This window comes from Ascidia mentula, chromosome 4, assembly GCF_947561715.1.
Source record: "Ascidia mentula chromosome 4, kaAscMent1.1, whole genome shotgun sequence".
In the NCBI taxonomy this organism is placed as follows: domain Eukaryota; kingdom Metazoa; phylum Chordata; class Ascidiacea; order Phlebobranchia; family Ascidiidae; genus Ascidia; species Ascidia mentula.
The window spans coordinates 16,994,530-17,015,172 of NC_138569.1; the positions used below are offsets into that span (position 1 = coordinate 16,994,530).

General features: G+C 42.3%; 2 protein-coding genes across 2 annotated transcripts; one reads left to right on the plus strand and one right to left on the minus strand.

Moving 5' to 3' along the window:
• Positions 1–2,625: 2,625 nt before the first annotated feature.
• Positions 2,626–11,332, minus strand: LOC145899346 (SCO-spondin-like). Its single transcript, XM_082988090.1, has 29 exons — positions 11,183–11,332; positions 11,029–11,084; positions 10,840–10,965; positions 10,325–10,612; positions 9,953–10,032; positions 9,519–9,604; positions 9,329–9,422; positions 8,982–9,153; positions 8,755–8,913; positions 8,464–8,661; positions 8,218–8,379; positions 7,760–8,071; positions 7,295–7,606; positions 7,078–7,211; positions 6,831–7,011; positions 6,469–6,599; positions 6,231–6,411; positions 6,027–6,160; positions 5,784–5,961; positions 5,560–5,700; positions 5,200–5,438; positions 4,963–5,065; positions 4,714–4,839; positions 4,532–4,645; positions 4,325–4,471; positions 3,523–4,072; positions 3,367–3,455; positions 3,180–3,299; positions 2,626–3,066 (listed from the first exon to the last, which is right to left on the minus strand). The coding sequence occupies exons 1-29, from the start codon at positions 11,194–11,196 to the stop codon at positions 2,939–2,941; spliced, it is 4,755 nt and encodes a 1,584-aa protein (XP_082844216.1). The 5' UTR covers positions 11,197–11,332; the 3' UTR covers positions 2,626–2,938.
• Positions 11,333–14,541: 3,209 nt separating this feature from the next.
• On the plus strand, positions 14,542–20,120 carry LOC145897708 (large neutral amino acids transporter small subunit 4-like). Its single transcript, XM_082986107.1, has 13 exons — positions 14,542–14,783; positions 14,968–15,044; positions 15,913–16,067; positions 16,130–16,185; positions 16,808–16,977; positions 17,040–17,173; positions 17,368–17,508; positions 18,065–18,261; positions 18,575–18,770; positions 18,933–19,110; positions 19,189–19,262; positions 19,423–19,546; positions 19,746–20,120. The coding sequence occupies exons 1-13, from the start codon at positions 14,612–14,614 to the stop codon at positions 19,977–19,979; spliced, it is 1,908 nt and encodes a 635-aa protein (XP_082842233.1). The 5' UTR covers positions 14,542–14,611; the 3' UTR covers positions 19,980–20,120.
• The last annotated feature ends 523 nt before the right edge of the window (positions 20,121–20,643 follow it).

A 20,643-nucleotide genomic window follows, 5' to 3' on the forward strand; every position in this document is an offset into this window, starting at 1 on the left:
GCTCGCGAATGTCCATATACGATATCGAATTCGTTTTATGCATCTCTTTTAAAAATTCGGTAGATTTTCTAAAACTTCGCAGCCACGATGAAACGACAAATGAAATGGCCAGCCTGTTTCCCTTGACAGAACTGCTATGTGGTAACTCATAATTGTTCACCCGACAGAGAAAATGGCCTTAATTGGGACACGACCGTCCCCATTTATACGCTTGTTATGCCCCAGAGAAAAAAGTCAACTTCCCGTTTTCTAGTCCCACGCAAAATGACGTAACTCCAAGGGTGTATTTGTGACCTAATTGCAAGGCATCCCGATGTTAATGACAATTCCGCTGCATGTATTGTGCCGGATAATCCCCTCTTTAATCGCTTCAGCGCATGCGACAACTTGTAAGAACGTGTAATTTGACCAAAAAAAACACAAAGAAATTAAATATAATAGCACGCCAAACTTAATAAACATATGGTTTTCCTGTAATTGTCTCTACACAAAATGACGTAGCTACACAGCGACACAACTTCTAAGACAAATTAATTAATATGCAATATGCATCCACGCAAAAATCCAACCATATATACACAACGCAGCTTTGATACATGACCTGCCTAAGCAACTATTTTGTAGCCAAAAATATCGAATCATTTGCAATATCACGCCCAGACGTCACTTCGGGCGCTTTTCCAAGAACCCTGCAGCGTTTGACGCATAGCATCGCAAGCGATTTCATCCCGATAAGACCGCGCTTTTGCGTGTTCGGATTCGCAACTGAATGCAAGTGGGGCGCGCCTCCGTATTTGAACTTTATTTCGCGCAAACTCCGAGAAGAAACTGCTCCAAATCGCCGGTTGATTCACAGCGGGAAATTATCATCGTGATTCATCGCGCAAAGTAATTTTGCTGAGATGAAATTATCGAGTTGTTTGTTAAAGCCGGCTACGCAGCGGAGGCGTGAAATTAGCCCCCGTTCCATCAGTCCACGGGCTCGGGAGGAGGAAAACATTAAGAGAGGCGGGCGGGCAATTAATAAACAAACCGCGTCATTGCCAAAAATGCGTGCGTTTCGTTTCGACTTTTGGGCGAAACACGTAATATGTAAATTCCATCGAACCAAATTTGCAGCGGAACACGCCAATGCCATGAGGATACCAGTTATGGGAAACCCTAATCATATTTTTAGTTAATTAACTTAATTAACAATATATTGTACAAGGATTAATGCGTGCGTTTCTCCGATTTTACACCATGCAGCTCAAAATTTAAACAAAACCAGCAAGCATCTGTCCATGAAGAACAGAGTCTTGAAATGTCACCTCTATACTTCGCCTTTTCCGAACACTGGATATTCCCAATCCTATTTCTCCTTAAAGTCGTCTGCAAACTTCCCAATTCTATTTCTTTGTAAAGCCAACATAACCTTTGTCTGTAAGACCGGAAGCGGAACTGTATTCGTGCATTGCTTCTGCTTACGTCATACAGGATGCCCTATAGTTCATGAAGTTCTGCTGTTAAGCTCGTGCCTGGAGAGTTATCACGAACCAAGGAAGGCCTGAACTTAATATAGCTTCTCCATCTGTTAGACATTTCATGTCTACCATAACACCCAGCGCTTTTAATTTGCTATCATACGCGTCACGAACAGGTAACACAATTTTTTCGCCCGAGGCTGTCCGCAGATAATTGGTCATGAGTGATGACGAATCGTGGTACATTCCCTTCTTTGATGTCTGATGTTTATTCCGTGACACGACCTTTTACAATCGTTCATTTCTATTTTCCCTAAGTATGTGGAAATGATGGTTTTGATGCATAACGATAAGTTCTGGGGATATTTTTGTGCCCTTTTACTTCCGTCCTATTAAAACACAGTACCTTAAAAGCAATCCTGCATGGAACAAGACGGTTACACATAAAACCCGACATAAAAATTTACTTTACAATGACCGCGTGATGAATCTATGCAAATGCCCAAAAGCTAATATTTTGTGCGGTGATTGGTAATATACATTGTCAAAATATACTTGCTTTATTTATGCCGATTGCCAATACTTGCTTTCATCATTTGTCCTCAAGGTTGTTAACTTTTTTTTTATTGTTTAATATTCTTTTTTTTACGTTATTGGGTGTTAGTGTATGTATAAATGCGTTTGATTGACGTTGGATTGTGTCTGATTAGTTTTTTTCATTTACTGTAAACAGACCAATCATCAACGAAAAATCTATCAATCATTTCTGAGGCGATGTTTCTGTGGTGACTTTTCATCGTCAGGAAGCACAGTAATATGCCCTTTTCTTGCTGTCATGTGTAATGTGAATCAAGCATCCGGTTTTCAAGTCAGTAATTTCACGAAACGTTGGCTTATTAGTCATTCATTTCGTGCACTCATCAACAAAATACTGCCATAGTTTTTACTTTCATTGCTGCCTTTGTATCATTTCTACAAAATAGTTCGAGAACTACCATAAGGAATTGTTCTGTTCATGCGTAAGGCGAAGACCAATGACAACGAGGGGGTGTTTTATGGAAATGAAGCCGCCCTAAGGCAGTTGAACCCTAACAATTGCTCAATATTTTGCAGCGTGAAGCAAATAACCTGCGTTGGTCGTCTTTATTAAAGAACATGTTGTCGACTTTTTTTATTCGCACCCGCGGTGACAAAAATTACCAGTCAAACATGTGCGTGACAAATCAACATAAATAGAATTTATTCGGCGTTCTAAACGTCCCACGTAATAAATGAATATGGCTCGAAAAGGCTGCTGCATGGCCGCGAACTTTGTTCAAATTTTTCTCCCGACAAAAACCTACATGTGAATAGAACACCGTTCGGAACATTTAAAAACAATAAACTTGGTTTTGGGATGTACGATGAGTCGAAATAGACGCCGATAACTCTTAAGCAAACTGGGGACTATGAGATTAAAAGGCAGGATTGAAATGTTAACATAAACGGCAAGTTTTTTGACAATGGGTGTTCATCCAGGCTCCCTGTGGCGAATGACAGAGGAACATCCAGCTCAGGCAGGTTGGGTGGTACAGAGGAGTGTCCTGACAAAGCACTGCAGGCGCTGCGAAAAATTAACAAAAACGTATTTGGTCTGTGTTGGTACGTATTATCAGTATCGTTAAAAAACTGACTCGCCGTCTGTTCGTGACAGTGACTTCTGGTCAAATTTATTACCTTTATTCCTTTCCTCACAACACGTTTTTGCGCAATTTCTCCTCATGTAATCAATTAGAACTTCGCAGGACGTCTTCAGTGACGCACACGGAATTACGTCACGCAAAGCACCGCAAGGACCTGCAAGCACAAGGTAAATTCAAAAGTGCGAAAACTGGATAACTATAGAGTTGTCTGGAGTTCATACCTGTGGCACAGGCTTGGGTGTTGCAAGGTTTCGTTTCAAAGTCGTCTCCAGGGCAACCAGAATCGCCAGGAGACCCATTCTCACACTGCCTATAAAAAAATTATTTTTAATTCATTTTTAGGTGTGATGCAATGTAACATGAACAAAGAGCAATACCTTTCTCTTGTCAATTTTCCGTTTCCGCATTGCTTGCTGCATGAACCCCAGTTGCCCCACGCCAACCAACGGGTAACACAAGGCGTAAGATTACAATCGATGTTCCTGGTGTCTGTACCTGGGCACCCAGGACCACCGGTTACACCACCGACGCATGTTCTCCTTTGAGCTTGTGTTCCTGGCCCGCATTGGGCCGAACATGTACCGACATTTTCCCAAGGGTCCCAGGCACCAGGACAGACCTCAATTTCGCAGCTCTGTGATTCCTGGTCGTGTTCGGTGCATCCAGGGTCGTCCTTGACACCGCCCATGCATGCGCGGTTGCGCTGCTGGACACCCGGGCCGCAGGTCTTACTGCACTGGGTCCAGGCCGACCAAGGCGCCCACACCCCCGGACAAGGATGTTGGTTGCAAGTTTCTGTCTGTTCTGTTTCGCTTCCGTGCTGATCTGGTGGACAATTCGTTCCCGGCGGGCAATATCGGCTTCTGCTGCGGCTTCCTCCAACGCATGACTCAGTGCACGGGCCCCAAGGGCTCCACTGCGTGAAACCTAAAGCGATAATAAAGAGTGAAGAAATAAAATGTAAATCTTGCTAAACAAAGATTTGCTGCAGAAGTTCTGTAGGTAATCATCCACGCGGATATAAAACTGCGAATTGTTACGAATCTATCACTTGCAGCAAAACATGTAACGTCTTGTGTTGTACGTTTTTTGGCAACACCATGCAAAAAAGTAACAACTTCCTAATTCATCAGATTTTAATTGTTAATGAAAACCATACAAAAATAACTGGTGATTTACCTTCGCATGGTTGCTGGTTGCATGCTCTGGCGTTGTTTGTCGCTCCATTACATCCGAACTCGTTGGAGCAAGTCCGACTTCTGGTTTGAACTCCCCCTTCGCATCTGGCAGTGCAGTCACTCCATTGCGTCCAAGAGCCGGGTGGTCCTGATATATGTACAAACCCTGGTCTTAAATGTTCAAACTGTAAGGTTTGAGAAATCTTACCACAAAATCCACATGTTCCTTTGCAGTTTTTCTTCGTGAAATTGTTAGGCCGCGAGCAAAGATCGAAAAAAGTGTAGTACCAATGTTCACACCTCGGGTCCAAGTCTTTGCACACTGAGCAAGACACGTTATGTTACAAATACGCATCTCCCCAGGTTAAATATTCATATAGTATAGTGTACCAGTTGAACATGGTTGGGAATTGCACAGTTCAGTACTTGTTGCTCGGCCAGCCGGCGCACAACCTCCAACGCCAACAGGTCCTCCGACACAACTTCTAGCTCGTGTTCGAAGTCCGCCATTACAATCTAAATAAAATTGATACTTGAATAAGCATTGTGGGCAAATACTACCGATTTTTTTCAGTTCTAATTTTACATTAAATCACCAATACAAGCGTATAATACAAAGACTGCCGCGAAGAAATATACCGTGCGAACACGTGGACCACTGTGCCCAGGATCCCCAAGTTGATGGACAGGGTTCCCCGCAAGGCTGCTGATCTTCAAATGGCCCAGTACATTCTGAGTTGTCCTGGAGGATAAAATAAAGCACATGTTAAAAATTAAAATTGTATTATCCAGGATATATATTTTTTTAATGTTTCTGTTACGAGGTACAGATATTGGTATTTAGCGTTAAAACGTAGTTCCAGTTTAAATACTCACACTTCGACTCGAAATGCATTGCCGCGTGCGTGTTTTCTTTCCGTCAATGCCACATTTTACAGAACAAGGTCCGAACTCCGACCAATCGCTCACACAAGCAGGATAGCAAGCCTTAGAATCGGAAAGTTGTGCGTTGCAATCTCCGGGGTTGTCGGTTCCTGTACATTGCCTCGTGCGTCCCCTACTTCCAGGTCCGCAGGAGACAGAGCACTGACTCCATTGCGTCCAGTCAACAAGAACTGAAAAAAAACGCATTAGTTGCAAAACGACCATGGCAGTCGGTGATCTATTATCACGGAGCACGTTTTAAAAGCAATAACTGTATAATATTATTATTCCACTGGAGAGAAGAACACACACCTGGGCATGCATTAATATTGCACTGCTGAGTTTCCTCAATGTCGTTTTCGCAGTACTCAACACATTTTCGGCTTCTTCTTTTAGTTCCTCCTCCACAAGTTACAGGACACGCTCCCCAGGTACTCCAGTCCTCGTGCTTGGCTGTAAACATTGGCAAATTCATTCTTGTTTCATTCCTTTTAAAAAACTGGTATTCCTTGATGACATTGTGTAAATATACATACGTGGACAAGACTGTGTATTGCAGTTTTCATTTTCTGATGCTGAACCCACGCAGTCGGAAACAGAACTTCCGTATCTACAAGTCCGAGATCTGCTCCTACTTCCGCCTCCACAGGTCTGAGAACAGTCCGTCCACGAATCCCAACCAGACCACATGGGGCAATTATTTTGCCCACAGTCCTATATGTATTGGAGGAAAATATGCTCAATAGTTCGTGACGTTAAACATAGTTTTTAAACATTACCATCACATCCGTCGTAGATCCCACATGACAACCTGTTTGGCCAGGGGTGCCATCCAAGCACCGTCGTGTTCGGGTTTTTTGCCCTCCACCGCATGACTTGCTACAAGTACTCCATTGTCCATAGTTACTCCATCCTTAGACCAGCAACAATATTTATACAACACACAAAAACAATTTCAGCAAACAATGTAGAAATGAAATTACGTGGGCAATTTTGAGATTCGCAAATTTCAGTTCTTGTCGATTTGCCTTCGCATCCGGCGTCACCGATAGTTCCGTACGTGCAAGATCGTGACGATCCTCTCCTTCCTCCACCACATGACGCTGTGCACGGCGACCAATCCGTCCAGTCAGTCCACACAGGACAAGGTTCAGTGTTACAGTTCTGACAATCAGAAGAATCTTAGATAAGTTACACTGTTGCATTATCGGCGTTACATACAATTATCGTTTTGGCTGGACGTGGACACCCGTCGTCGCCTGGGGAGCCGTTAACGCAAGTCCTTGTTCGCATCTTCGTCCCTCCGCCACAGGAAACCGAACATTTAGAGAATCTCGACCAATTTTGCCAAACTGCGTAGAAAGCAATATAAAGAAAATTTTGAACGAAATGTTCATCTCTAGCAAGTTGTAAGAAATTTATTGGAATGGATTTTCGTTTTGAAAATTTTACAGACGTAAAAACTTAGAAACCTTAATCGGCGTTATAACTTAAAAAACCTAAATAAATGTATATTTTGTTATCCAGAGTGATTACCTGAGTATCACAATCCGATAAACATTAACAAAACTTTGCAAACCTACATGGACATTCTTCAGTGGCACATGCCACAACTCGTGTTGCGGAGCCAGGGCATCCACCAGTTCCTGCTGTTCCACCAGGGCAATTTCGTCGTTCTGTTTTTTCCGCACCGCCGCACGTTGCCGAACAAGAAGAAACTTCTCGCCAAGTTGTCCAGCTACCGCATGGCTCAGTGTTGCAGTCCTGTAACAAACAAACAAACAAGGTAAGACAGGTTCGGTAAACGTACATTCAGAAGTTTAAACGCACTTTGTTTTCCGTTGCAACTCCGACATGACATCCCACTTCTCCCGGACTCCCGTTGGCACATGTTCGCCTTCTAGTTGATTTCCCTCCTTGGCAAGTCTTTGTGCATGCGCTCCACTGTCCCCAAGTCTGCCAAACTGTCAATTGTAAAAACAGGGTTAAAATAACTAAAAAGCTTTGGAGATACCCATGTACATGGTGCATGGGTGAAATTTATTACCTGGGCATGTCTGTGCATTGCAATCTCTTTCCCGTGAGTTTTTCCCAACACAAGTGGAATCAGCAACTCCTCCGTTGTCGCAAGTTCGTGTGGAGCGCTCTTTACCACCACCACATGTTACTGAACAATCTGACCATGTAGCCCAAGGTCGCCATTCTGGACAGGGATGTTGATTGCAGTTTTCCACTGATACGTCGCTGCCCTCACAACCAAGGTCACCGACGTCTCCGCCGATACATTGCCGTCTACGGTTTCTTTGTCCTCCGCCACAAGAAACGCTGCAGGCTGTCCAAGATCCGTATGTGTCCCACACTACATGCATCATTATGATATAAAGGCGGCTGATGTTCAAAACAGATTTAGTGCCACCACATTACAAGCCTAAAATATTATGAAACTCCTAAAATGTTATGAAAAGTATATGAGCTAAACGTTTACCAGAGAATACCACAATACGTTACTTACTGGGACAATCCTGGCGGTTGCAATCCCTTGTTCTGTCGCTTTTTCCTGGACAAGATAATCCCGCCATTCCTCCAGTATTGCATGTTCTTTGGGAGCGCTCCTTTCCTCCTCCACAGGTAACAGGACAACTGGACCACTGACTCCATTGTTCCCAACTCGGGCAAATATGCTCGTTGCATTGTTCCACTTCCACGTTGCTCCCTTCACATCCAGGATCGCCTGCGTTGCCGCCAATGCACTGTCTTGTGTGGTTGCGTTGCCCTCCGCCGCAAGACACACTACAGCTTGACCAAGAACCGTATGCACTCCACACTAAAGGAAGAGAATTCATATTTTTACAAATAATTTATGCTTTAGATAAAAATACTGTTGATATTTCACTGAAAATGTATGAATCACTCAAGTTGATAATTGAGAAAACTGAAAATGCTGTCAGTGGTCTTGTTCCCTTAGCTCACCTGGACATGAGCTGTCAGCGCAAGTTCGGTTCCTCGTTGAACTTCCAATGCATCCTCCTGTTCCAGGTCGTCCTCTTACGCATGTGCGCGATTGCGACTGAACGCCTCCTCCACATGTAGCGGAACAGCTCGTCCAGAGCGACCACGACGACCAGCGAATGGCTACAGATTCAAATATTTTCACCAATGAGTTAAAAGTTCCTGGTAGTGTAACATGCTCTAGCAGTGAATTTTAAACCGGCCTACCGTTTTCTTGTCCGCAGATTTTGTTTTTGTTAACTGGGACGTTCGTCCGAGAGGAAATCCACTCCTCAAACTTTTCTACGTCAGTGTAAACGCCGTAGACTCCGGGCCTGGCACACCCCTTGCCAAATGACGTGATTCCGGCCAGGTACCACTGGCAAGAACTGCAACGTTGGCAAATAAGTGGACCCCCGGAGTCACCTGTATAGTTAAACAATATTTTTGTCAGCATTGATGTGTATGATTTGGGGCATGTTCATCATGGGAATATTTTGAAGACAAAAGTCTTTTCACCTTGACAAGCATCTTTTCCGCCTAACTCGTGCCCAGCGCAAAACATGATATTTTCGTCCACTGGATACTGTGTCCCTGAGTAAACCGGCTTGCATCTTCCAGTGTCAACAACGGGAAGATCCACCTCTTGCAAGCTATCTGCCGCTTTGCCTCTGTATTCTAAACCAAACCAACCATACAACTTATGGTGTTGTGTTTATTACAACAATGAACCCCGGATAACTTACCGACTGTTCCGTAACCCACTGCCCAACAAGTGGTCCCTGTCTTAGGCCTTTCCCCATTTGGGAGACATGCGGGATGCGCAAACTCTCCATACTCCACAGGATGGTCGAGACGGACTAGGGCGATGTCGTTGTAAGGAAATCTGTTCCGATCCCAATCCGGATAAAATACAATCTAAAAAAATCGTTTTTAAAAAAAAATTCGGATAAACTGGGATTCCAATTAAGTTTCTGAAGTCTAACGTAAGACGCAGGTTTAGAGCAAGCAGTGGATTGTTTGCTATCGTAAAACTGTGGAGTCCATGGAATAGGAATGTTTCACTGAAAACATCATGTTTAATAATACTTACTTCAACACCGTCGCGCTTTTGAACGTGAGTTGACCTGTCTTGAGGCCGTAAAGCCCCGAAAGTGAGTTTGACGCTTTTGGTGACATTCGATCGTCTGGTATTAAAAGAAAAACAACGTTAAGATCATGACTTAAGCCCCTCATTTATTTAGCTCTGGATTTCGTCTGGCTCAACCGCAACACCCACTTACAGAAAGCAATGTCCAGCTGTTACTACCCAATTGGGCTCAATTAATGTTCCTCCGCACAGCACAGCGCCGTCTACCAGAATATGTACCTGCGCAAGTCGAAGGACCATGTTAATGATGGCCCTGAAAATTTGTCTGCATAATTGACAGAATGACGTCATGTTGTGCCCATGTATTTGCGAGGTGCGCGTCGGGACAATTAATGAAATTGTATCGCAGACGGTGGGCGATGAACCATTCTCGCAAAGCGACTGTATGATTTAAACGTTGTTGCTAAATTAAAGCACATTGCCTTGGGATATGCCACACAAATAACGACGTGATATTGGCCTGTAGTCACCAGACATGTATTTTTGGGTCTTGAAGTTCAATACACTGCGTCAATGGTGTTGTATGCGGGGTGTTTCCATAATTGTAGGCACAGTAATTCCACTTACCATCCAAGGCCATCGCGCTGCGACTGAAGGCTTTCCTCCTACGATTCTTCCCGGAAATCTTTCTCTTCCGCAAGAATAATCTACAATTTAGTACAAGCACAAAATTGTAGCATACACAATCTTAGCTGGAAAACCTGCACAAATATTTTAAAAAATTGCCAGAAAACTTTTTTGAAATGTTGCATATAATTTATACCATTTAATTATAATTTATTTGTTGCGTTGCTTATATATGCTGCAGTGCAGCACTAGAAACAACAAAGTTGCTATCTTTTGTCAAAAATGTATCTGTCTATACATTTAGAAAAATACATTTCACTGCAAATAAAATTTAAAAGGTGATTGTAAGAAGATCAAATGTATGTATCTTACTGGTCAAGGCCCGACAACACTCCGTTCTCTGGTAGCGGTTCAGGTAGCCTGCTGTTTCTGCGCAGTTGTTATTGGTGCAAAAGAAACTGCCTCTTTGGTTCACACAAAAGGGTCGGCTCGTATGTTCCGCACATGGATCAGCGGATTGCGAGCATTCGTTCACGTCTCCGCAGCTCCTGTTATTCAACTGCAGCTCAAACCCAGCAAAACATGAACACTCGACAGCGTTGCTCTCAGTTCCTATGGAGCATTTGTGTTGACATCCCCCGTTGTTTTCGATACACCTGTCTACAAAAAAGGGGCATAGATTATCTGCAATAAACTTTTTTCCATAAAGTTGCAGTTTGTTTTATCTACTTTCCCAGGAAAACTGTGTGCCCGATACAGGACTTTCCAGGAAGTTAATGATTCTTTACTTTAAAAGATTTGTTTGAACAGCATCTTATCATTTGCCCTTTGCATGCTGTGTAGACTGCAGAGTCTCTCGTCGCAGTAATAAACTATATGTGTCTTACCATCGGTGGGCTGCGAAAAGGGACACGTCTTGCATGTGATTTTACACGACGCCTCCATCTGTGCTTGAAACTGCGGGTCAACGCAGTACAACGCGAATGTTTTGCACCAATCTGGCTCCGTACACGCTGACAAAAGATCAAACGATCAGTTGACGTCAACACGATTTGTGTTAGCGTATTGATACTTACTGTCTTGAGCTTTCGCACACTGAATCAAAACTGTCCCAAGCAGAGCTATTATCAACCTTAAAAATAAGCTGTTTATTAGCAAGGCGCTATAAGAACTCTCGTTAACTCGTAATTTTCCGGTTTAGTGTAAGTACAAATTTGAGCAACCACCCACCTCATGGCGATCATTGTATTTCCACCGTTAGCATATGGACTTTCCGTCAGACACAAATTGAATCCGCCGCTTTCTCAGGCTTATTTCAAAGAATTTCAACTGTTTATTGGTGCTACTTTTTAGCTAGTGCCCTATTTTCAGTGCGCTCGACAACTAGATAAAAAAATTACCGTGTGATGTCTGAGGGCAGTTGTACCTCGTTACGTTTGTTAGCGGTTGCCTGCGGCAATACGCGCGCCATGGGCCTTTGCCAGAAGAGCTTTACGAAGAAGTGACGCATTTTTGTACCACCGGCGAAAAATCGTGTATGGCCTCATGACCACTTGCAAAGTGCGCAATTGCATGCGTTTCTCTTAGTGTTCAATCATGTCATGGCTTCTTCGTCACAACTAACAAAAACGTTTAGACTATCATTAAAGATAAGTTAATTAGAAGGGTTTGAACAATATATGTGCATAGCTTATCTAAAATACTGTTGCCTTGTCATTCTGAATATCTCTACTATCAAACACCGCTCCACATGTATTTACTTGGAATGTGTCATGATGTTGTGCGGTTTTTGAAAACCTGCTTGATATTTCAGAGGGTTCTTCGGTTATGACTCATGGTTATATAAATAAAATCCTGGGTTTTCCAGTTGCCACGGACATGATAATCGGTTTGAAAAAAGACGAGTTCGCTCGACTGCAAACAGAACGTGCACATCATGATCGACCAACTGCGCAGTTACAAGGACGCGTACATTGTGCATAAATGAGCATGTGTGCAAATGTTTTTCTTTTTTTTAGTGTTTGCAACTGATTTTTCGAGTCACCATATACGAACGTATTTTAACTATCAAAACATTCTACGCCATTCCAACTTTTCTTTTCATACAGATTACAATTAATTTGTGCATATTGTATTGTAGTTGAAAGTCCTAAACCCTATAAGAGGCATTAGACATCCCAATGAGAACAACAGCAAGGAAACAAATTACCCGATGATCGTCACGCTAATTTCATAAACACGGTACAGCGACGCCGCGGGCACATTGTGACGTCATTTCGCCTGCCGCGTGACGTTTGATATTGACGCACACTCATGTCTCTGCTTCATCAGTTTTTCGATGTTGCTTTGTGTGTTTTTATTTATAGTTACGCATATTTTCACCTTCTAGTTCTTATGGAACTGCTGCCATAAAGAAGCGGATACTAGAGAGAAGATAACATATTTTGCAAAAACAAACCTGATTTCATCGGTGTGTACGCCAGGAAGGTATTGTGTACCAACCCCGGACACTTTTCACACAGTGCTTATTTTTTCTCTTTCATATTGTCTTTTACCTGCTAAAATGTAAAACTCCTTCACGATGTCTAAACGAAATAGAGTTTTTTAGTTTACAAAGGCACTCGTTGAATCGTCGGACCAATTTGTTGTGCAAAATGACCGATTGGTAATTTTGCGCCAGATTGTTTCCAGTTGGAAACCAAAAATATCCATTGTTGTTTCCTTCGGAATTTACTTTTTGAAATAACTTGAAAATAAAGTATGATTTACCGTGACTTGGTTCAGGGTCGGGTTATTTAAATGATTTCCGAAAAAGTTTCTGTCAGGCAAATAAATGTTTTTTTTTTCACACCGGGATTCAAACTCAGGTTATGCTGGCCAGGAATTCCGGCCAGGTTTCCTACTGGGTATATATCTGTAAGGCGCGCGACTGATACTACCAAATGCGGCGTTGGTCCCAATCGTTACCGCCGTTAGTGTTGATTTCCATTATGTCGTACGGGCACTTGGCGCCGCAGTGCAGCAAAACAACAACAAGTTGTAATGTATTGTTTCCACCAGAACGTGTTGTTATGTGTTCCAGTTTTTAAGGCGCTTTGACATGTTTTACAACACGCATATCTTTAGTGTCTACATATCAGTCATGTGACAGATACACAGTAAATTCTAAAGAATGTTTTTGAGCAATGGTAATGAAAGGGCAGTCTAACCTCTTTGGCAGATTGCGTTTATGTAGTTAGACTACACAAACCGGAGTGGAAATAGTAGAGGTATAGTAAAACAAACTTTAATCACCCTGGAAAAAAGAGAACTTCTGAATACCAAGGACCTGGGGAACATGTTATTTGTCGTGAAAATTGATTTATTACGTAAACCTTTAATTTCACTGTCTAATAAGTAAATTTATTGAACCGGTTCACGTGTTTCGCATTGTGGATGTCCTTTGTAGTTGTATAAATCATTTGTCACTCAAATTAAATTGCAATTATGTAAACAATTTTCACTCATTGTTAGCACACAACGGATTATTACACTGTGACCATAAATATGACCGTATAAGAGTAATGTACATAGAACAAAATGCTACACGAACGTTGAGAACAAACATAATGTTGCAACTGGTCCAGAAGTTTTTCGAACCAGCAACATCAATTGTGATTGCTGCGGTGACGTAACAGCCCAGTGAATTGGGCTTTTAAATCGGGCAAATGCTTCCTGTTCGCTTTGCGTTTCCAGGGTGAAAGCGAGGGCGTTACGTACTGCATTGTGTAGCTCAACCGGTTTGAACTTCCCTCTCAGCATGGAACCTGTAATCCGGGCGTCTTGGTTATTACAGATGCTGCACATTTGAAACCGGCTCCCCGTAGAGAGTTGTCACGTGACTTAATGCGGTCACGTGCTTTTAGCGTTTCAGTGTAAACACGCGAAGACAAAGAGCATTGAATGCACTGAGCGTGCTTCGTGGCTGTTTCGCTTTAAACGACGTTATATACCTTCACGTCGATCGAAATGGTTTTCGTCACTCAGACTGACAGAAAGCGAGGTCCAAAGGGCACTGTTTCTCTTGCTGAGGTCGCGCCTGACGAAAACAGGCGAGTTGTATATTTTGCGACACCCGCCTTTGTCAGACGAGCATAGCCGTATATTTGCGCAACATCTCACAGAGCTGCGGGGTATATAACCCTGCCTTATGACCTAATGCAAACTCGAAGTGTCCTTAGTGGTAGCGTGTGCAGCAACGATGTTGACTGGTTAAAACCGGTAAACAAGCACACCCCTATGACCAATAAGCCGCCAGCACAGCCGGTACGACGGCAAAATGTTAAACAGTAATCGTGCAGCCGTCAACTCCAGATGTGGGGCGCTCGGGTTGTCAATATTGCGCAAGCGTTCAATTTACAACGGTGTTTCCCGACAGCTTGTCCGATGCCAGATACATTAGGCCAGCTGACAGATACAGGTTTAAATTTCCGTGCTTGCGCAATTGTCGCTCAGTTACGAAGCAGGCCATACCGAATAATATAAACAAAACACATCCGTCAACCGATGTCACAGCATTTTTAGCATGTTTGTGTTTCGTTTGCAGGATCATATCTGTCTTGTAGATCTGTAGCAAAAGGCCGTTTTAGCTATAGAGTCTCTGCATTAGTAGAAACAAACATGGCCCCGACGCTAAGTCAGGCGAACTCACGGAAATGGTGGATTGCGGTCACGTCGGTGTTGGAAAACCTTATGTTCGCAGCCGTTCTCCTGGGCTGGAGTTCGTTACTGCTTATGTTGAAAAATGAAGGATTTTACTCGAATGTGTGCAAGGTTGGGGTCTTGACAGAAGGTGAGGTTCATTGTTTGATACTGTATCAGTGTATGTCAGGCAATGCAATCTGTTTTCAACTATCAATGTAACATCAATTACACATTAGTGATAGACAAACACTCGCGTATGTTAACGTAAACGTAATCTTTAATTGTGGTGTTGGTGCCAAGGCAAAATGCGGCATTTTGTTCGTTTGTTCCAGAAAACGGTACATCGTCGATAGAAAACGACTCATCCACAATGTCGACAACTATTGAAAATGACACGGATTCTGAAATAGTAAATATTCCTAGTAGTACATCTGTGGGCAACTATAGTATAGTGGTGTAGTAACATTTCTTTTACATGTTAAACTCAAACGGCCGTTTTCGATTCAATTGCGTTAGCTAACCTGCAAGCTTTACTTTATGGCCTTACCGTAATTAGACTTGTTTCGCCGTTCCACAAGAGCTATGTGTCCTGGTATCACAGGATAATTAACAAATTTAACACCTGTGAAACACCAATTGCTAACGTGCCCACTGAAGGGGGTGCGCCCTAAAGCAAGCCTGGAAGCCGGGATAAAGTTTGCAAGCAAATATTATGTTCAAACACGTTATCTAGTTCCTGGGTGTTGTTTTTGGGGTAATGCTCCTGTCAGCATATTGCGCCGTGTTTAATTTTATTTAAAAATTTCTTGCCGCCGAGCTGTCGAGAGTGAATGTTAAAAACTGTAGTCGCCCAGCATCTGTAATAAACGCGTTTTGGCATCACTTCATGATCTGATTTGTTTGCTATCAAATGTAACCGCGAAGATCGTTTTCGGTTTATATTAGTTGGGAACAAACGGAAACAGGCAGACGAGATGTACATGTTATAAAGCTATATGCTTACACCTACAGCTTACGTTGCCAGTATAAAGCCAAAACTATATATGCAATATATTTCTGAAATATCCGGTTTATGCACGGAAAAAAAGCATAGACGCAAGTCTTTAAGCAAACTTAAACAAACAATAAATCTTTTGCGCATATAAATGATTAGTTTTTTTGATATTATTGATATTTCTTTGTGTAATTACACCACCATCTCGAAAGAACGTGCTGCTTTAGCTTGGTAGCGATCATGTATTGCTAACTGGACCAGAGCGACCTCCTTTACTTTGCAGAAATACACCCCGGCGGGCTTCCCAACATGCCCAGACCAAAACGAAATCCTTAACCGTTATTTTTCCATCGGTTCCAGCTTGCTCAGTGGAGTCACGGTCATCCTTGGCGTCATCATGGACAAATACGGATCGCGAATGATTCGGCTTTGTGGAACGTAAGCAGCTTCTTATTTAATCGTTGACCGATCGTCAGCATTTATTGTGTTTTTTTTTTCAGATTGACTTTTATGGCATCGTGCGTTCTCTTTGCAATCGGATCACTGGACACAGAAAGTAAGTATCAATAATAGCTGACAAGCATTGGCACCAACAGCAGCAGAACAACAGTGTGACGTTTGTGTGTAAAAAATACTCATCAGTGGCACAAACACGCTGGAGGAATGCAAAATTGCGTTGGGCGCTGTAAGTAAATTGAGGCGAGCTAGTTGACCATTGCAATAACGACCGGGACTCTGTTTGGTGACGGGAACGCCATGTTTACCGTTATCCAGAACCGGTTTTTACTGACGCAACGCCATTTCCCTAATACTTGGATTTACGACAGAGAGGGCCAGGGCTTTCTTTCGCGGAAACGCACGATAATGTTTGCCCTCGAAACCTGTTCCTCTTTCATGCAACTCTACCCACACCTTAAATTTACATTTTGTTCGTATTGTGTTCCTCAAAACAACTATATGTACCTTTCCTGAAATACTCTTTGCAGCATGTGTAATAGGTTGAATCGCGAATTTTAGTCTCCTCATTATGTAGTTAATAGCTGGCTTAAAGATTAGCAACATGTAGTTGACTAAAATGACGGTGGTTATATTTAGAAAAGATTCACGAAAAAAATGGTCCGAGGTTAATAATTTCAAACTGGAAATGTGATATGTTAATGTGGGATTTTAACACGCAGATTTAAGCATCCTAATGGCGCCCGCAGTGTGCCTGAACGGAATGGGTGGCGTTGTTTACATTTTTACGAGCTTTCCTATACCCAACCTCTTCGAGAATCTTCGTTCGACCATGATTTCCTTAATGATTGGTTCCTACTCGGCCTCAGCCATTATGTACATGTTGTTTAAGGTATGTATATGTGGTATGTACAGAAAACAATGCATCCGAATGCCAATTAAACTTGTTTTCAGGCTGCTTACGACGCTGGCGTCCCTTTTCAAGCTATTATGATATTCCATGCTTCTATTGCTTTTCTTACCTTTCTTAATTGCTATTTCAATACTCCTGGAGAGCCAATTCCCGGTCCTGATGACATCAGCTACGCGTAAGTTTATCGTTAAAATATTTGTCGTAATTTAAAGCCTTCATTCTGGCCGTGTTACGATCGCACCAAGTTTGTCTGGTTCCATTTTCGATTATGTGAACATTATCCTTGGATGGTAGAAACAACACTATGTAATTAAACCAATTAGCGCAGATGTGTCATACTACAACACTGCATACATATTAACGTTTCAGCATAAAGCTGAGGTTCGGCGCTATGAACTTTGACCACAAAGTAACCGGCAAGAAGTTTCTCACCCACACAAGCAGCGTGGGAAGACGCATGAGTTCTATTGACATCGCACCTTCCGAAAAACACGACTACCTCGAATCAGTGTAAGGGTCGAGTGCAGTTTGAGACCGATCGTGCGTGCCAACAGCTTCGTTCAATATTGTCACAAGGTCTCGTTGCCCGTTTTTTTTTCAAGTTTATGAGCACTCCACATTGGGAGCAATGTTTGTCGTGCTTGCGTCATTTCCCAAGGGGGTTGCGCAACATTTCCCCTTAGTGAAGTAAACAAGAGTGTTTTTACCTCTATGAGTCACTGCGCGCCGTTGACGCAAAACTGAATGGCTTGATTGACAACAACTTGATCTACACATTTGCATAACTCTTTGTTTTGAGGCCCATCTTAACACTTTGGCCCCAGGGACACTTACTTGCCCGACGGCCCAACATACCATGGGTACAAAGTACAAAAAAATATTAGTGTTATTTTTGTAACCTGAATCTGGGTGGATCATATATACACTGCTTACTGCAGAGATAATGATCAACGAATGCAGTTTCTGCATACTGCTTTCGATAATTTTTGTGCTTTCTAAGAAAATCAAGACACCTGTATTTAAGGGGTGCCCCAAGGTGAAGTTGCTTTACTTTAAATTTATGCAGAATCGACATCAGTGGAAACAAATCCGGACCGGATACATCTTTCCTGCAAGTTCTCCGCTCTCCGTGTCTTCTGTGGAGTTTTGTTACGATGTGTCTCACCCAGTTACGACTAATCGCGTACATGGGATGGCTTGAGCTCTATTTGCGATCATCGGCTGAACAACAAGAATTAAATGACGAGGAAGCCTCTGAGACAGGTAGGAATTGTAGGATCATGTTTTGAATTGGATCGCGACTTGTGTAGTGCGGAATGATGTTTTCCTTGTTATGATTGAAATGGGCCTTAAAATGAAAGTAGAGTTTTAGTGCTCGCTGCTACCCTCTAGCGGCGTTTTGTTTGGACTCATTTAACAATCCGCAATTGTCAGTATCGAAAACAGTCAAAAAATAAGTTTGTCCTTTCTTTTTTTCTTTCGATGTCGGCTTTTTAGTTGTACGAGCTGTTGTATGTACACTGTTCAGTCAGTTCAAGGCCAAATTCAAAATAAGCTTTTTTTTATTGGTTTTCAGTTGAGTTTTACACGTTTCTATTCGGCTTGTTTCAAATCAACTGCTTCTTCATGGCACCCATCATTGGGACCATCATGGATTGGAACCTGAAGGAAAAGAAAAAGAAAAAGTCGAAAGAAATTTTGGACAGCTCTGATTCGTCGCCTGCGTTGTCAAACGGAGCTGCTTCGGATAGAAAACAGAGTGTTTCAAACGGGTATACAACACATATACGAATGTCATACTCTTTTCACTGACCCTTTGCCAATACTAATTTTATATGGGATGCAAACACTAATTTATTTTCCACATTATGCTTTGCCTGTATTTCTTCCAAAAAGTGTTCATGCTCTTATGTGTGTATATGTGATGTACACAGGCACGCACCAAACGGACGTGTAGCGATGGAAGAGCCTGCTGCATTGACAGAGGGTGAAAAACAATTTAAACGAAAGAAGCAGCAAATTTTTAACCTTGCTCGAGCCTTCATGATAACGAACTTACTTCTTACGCTATTCGGTGTCATCATTTTGTTTGAAAAAATATTACCCCTGCAGGTTCGTGGTGTTGGTGGACTATTTTTGGTGTAATGACCCGTTATTAATTCTTCTAAATCCTTGTTTTGCATTTACTAGATCGTTGCCTTCATCGCACACACGGCTATTCGTACCTTCCTGCACTCATCAGTGGGTGGTCTGTACGCTTGCATGTAAGTTACAACCGCGATAAACACGCTTTACACGAACCAGCCCAAATCGGAGACTATTTATTTGGTATAAATATAGTATGGGCATAATCAGTGTATTTTTGCTTATTTGGAGTCACCGACCCACTCGTGTTACGATGTTTCTATATGTTTTTCTATCCAGGTATCATTTTTCGTACTTTGGAAAACTCACTGGACTTGTGTCGTTTCTTTCGGCAATGGCAATTCTGATCCAAGATCCCCTTTTTGTTTGCATAAATACCTCACTGGGTGGCGATCCTTTCTGGGTAAGACAGAACAATAATAAACAGTAAACGTAAAGATATGTGTTTTTGAGCAAGCCGACGTGTTGCGTAGGCCTATATGAGATTTTTCGTTTGTTATCTACAAATTTGCAATGTTAAATATCTGTACGCGTTAAATGCTTTAAACGTTATATTCTACCACAAAAAATATTGTGTTTACAAAAAAAATTATTGATTGTAGGTGAACTTTGCTCTACTCGTTATTACTATTTTCGGCTTTGGCTTGCCCATCTATCTGTGGCGTTATGGACGAAACATGAAACCACCGACCCGCGATTCGCCACAAGAAAGGGAGATGTTCACCATCGACGAAGGCGACGCAGAACAAGAGGATGGTTTCGCAGTGGATATTTCCCAGCGACTCCGTGTGGAGGAACCGGCTGTTCATGTCAGCAGCATGGCCATTGCGTTGTAGACGATTTAAAGATTTTACACAAAGCATAGACTGTGTCATGTATCTTTTTCGATATAAGGGTGCTCTGCAGCTGTACCATTGATTTTGAACATAGTAGCAGAAGAGTAAGCTTTTAGGGAATAAATTGTTGCTTTTTGGTTATTTGTGACGAAAAGGTTTTTCATTTGCTTTGCAAAGACTTGCCACATATAACCAAGCATTATGGGCTTTGTGCGTGACTAAGTAGTGACAGAGAAAGAGCTATAAACATTAATACAGGATATCACAACCAATTCATTTGCCGTTTTACTTCCGCTCTCTTGGGTAAACCTACTTCCTCGTAAAGTATAGGCCTACATTCAATATGTGGCAACGTTAATAAGTAAATCCCCCAAAACCATCCGGTGAGCGATAACATTTATAGATTTTTGATACCCATTGACGTGCCAATGGGTCGGAAAGCAACTCGCGTTCTTTTTTTTTAATTAGGTCCAACACTTGGCTCTCCCCTATGCTCAAGAGTCGAGATCAATCGATACTTAATCAAGCATTAGCGTTGCCTAGGATGAAAATACGATTGTACGTAAAGAAAGGGAAGGCGAAATGGTTTCTCGTATGGACCTCAAAGCCTTCGATATGTCTTAAAGTTATAGTTGCATCGTAGCATGCAGTGGAAAAGTTCACA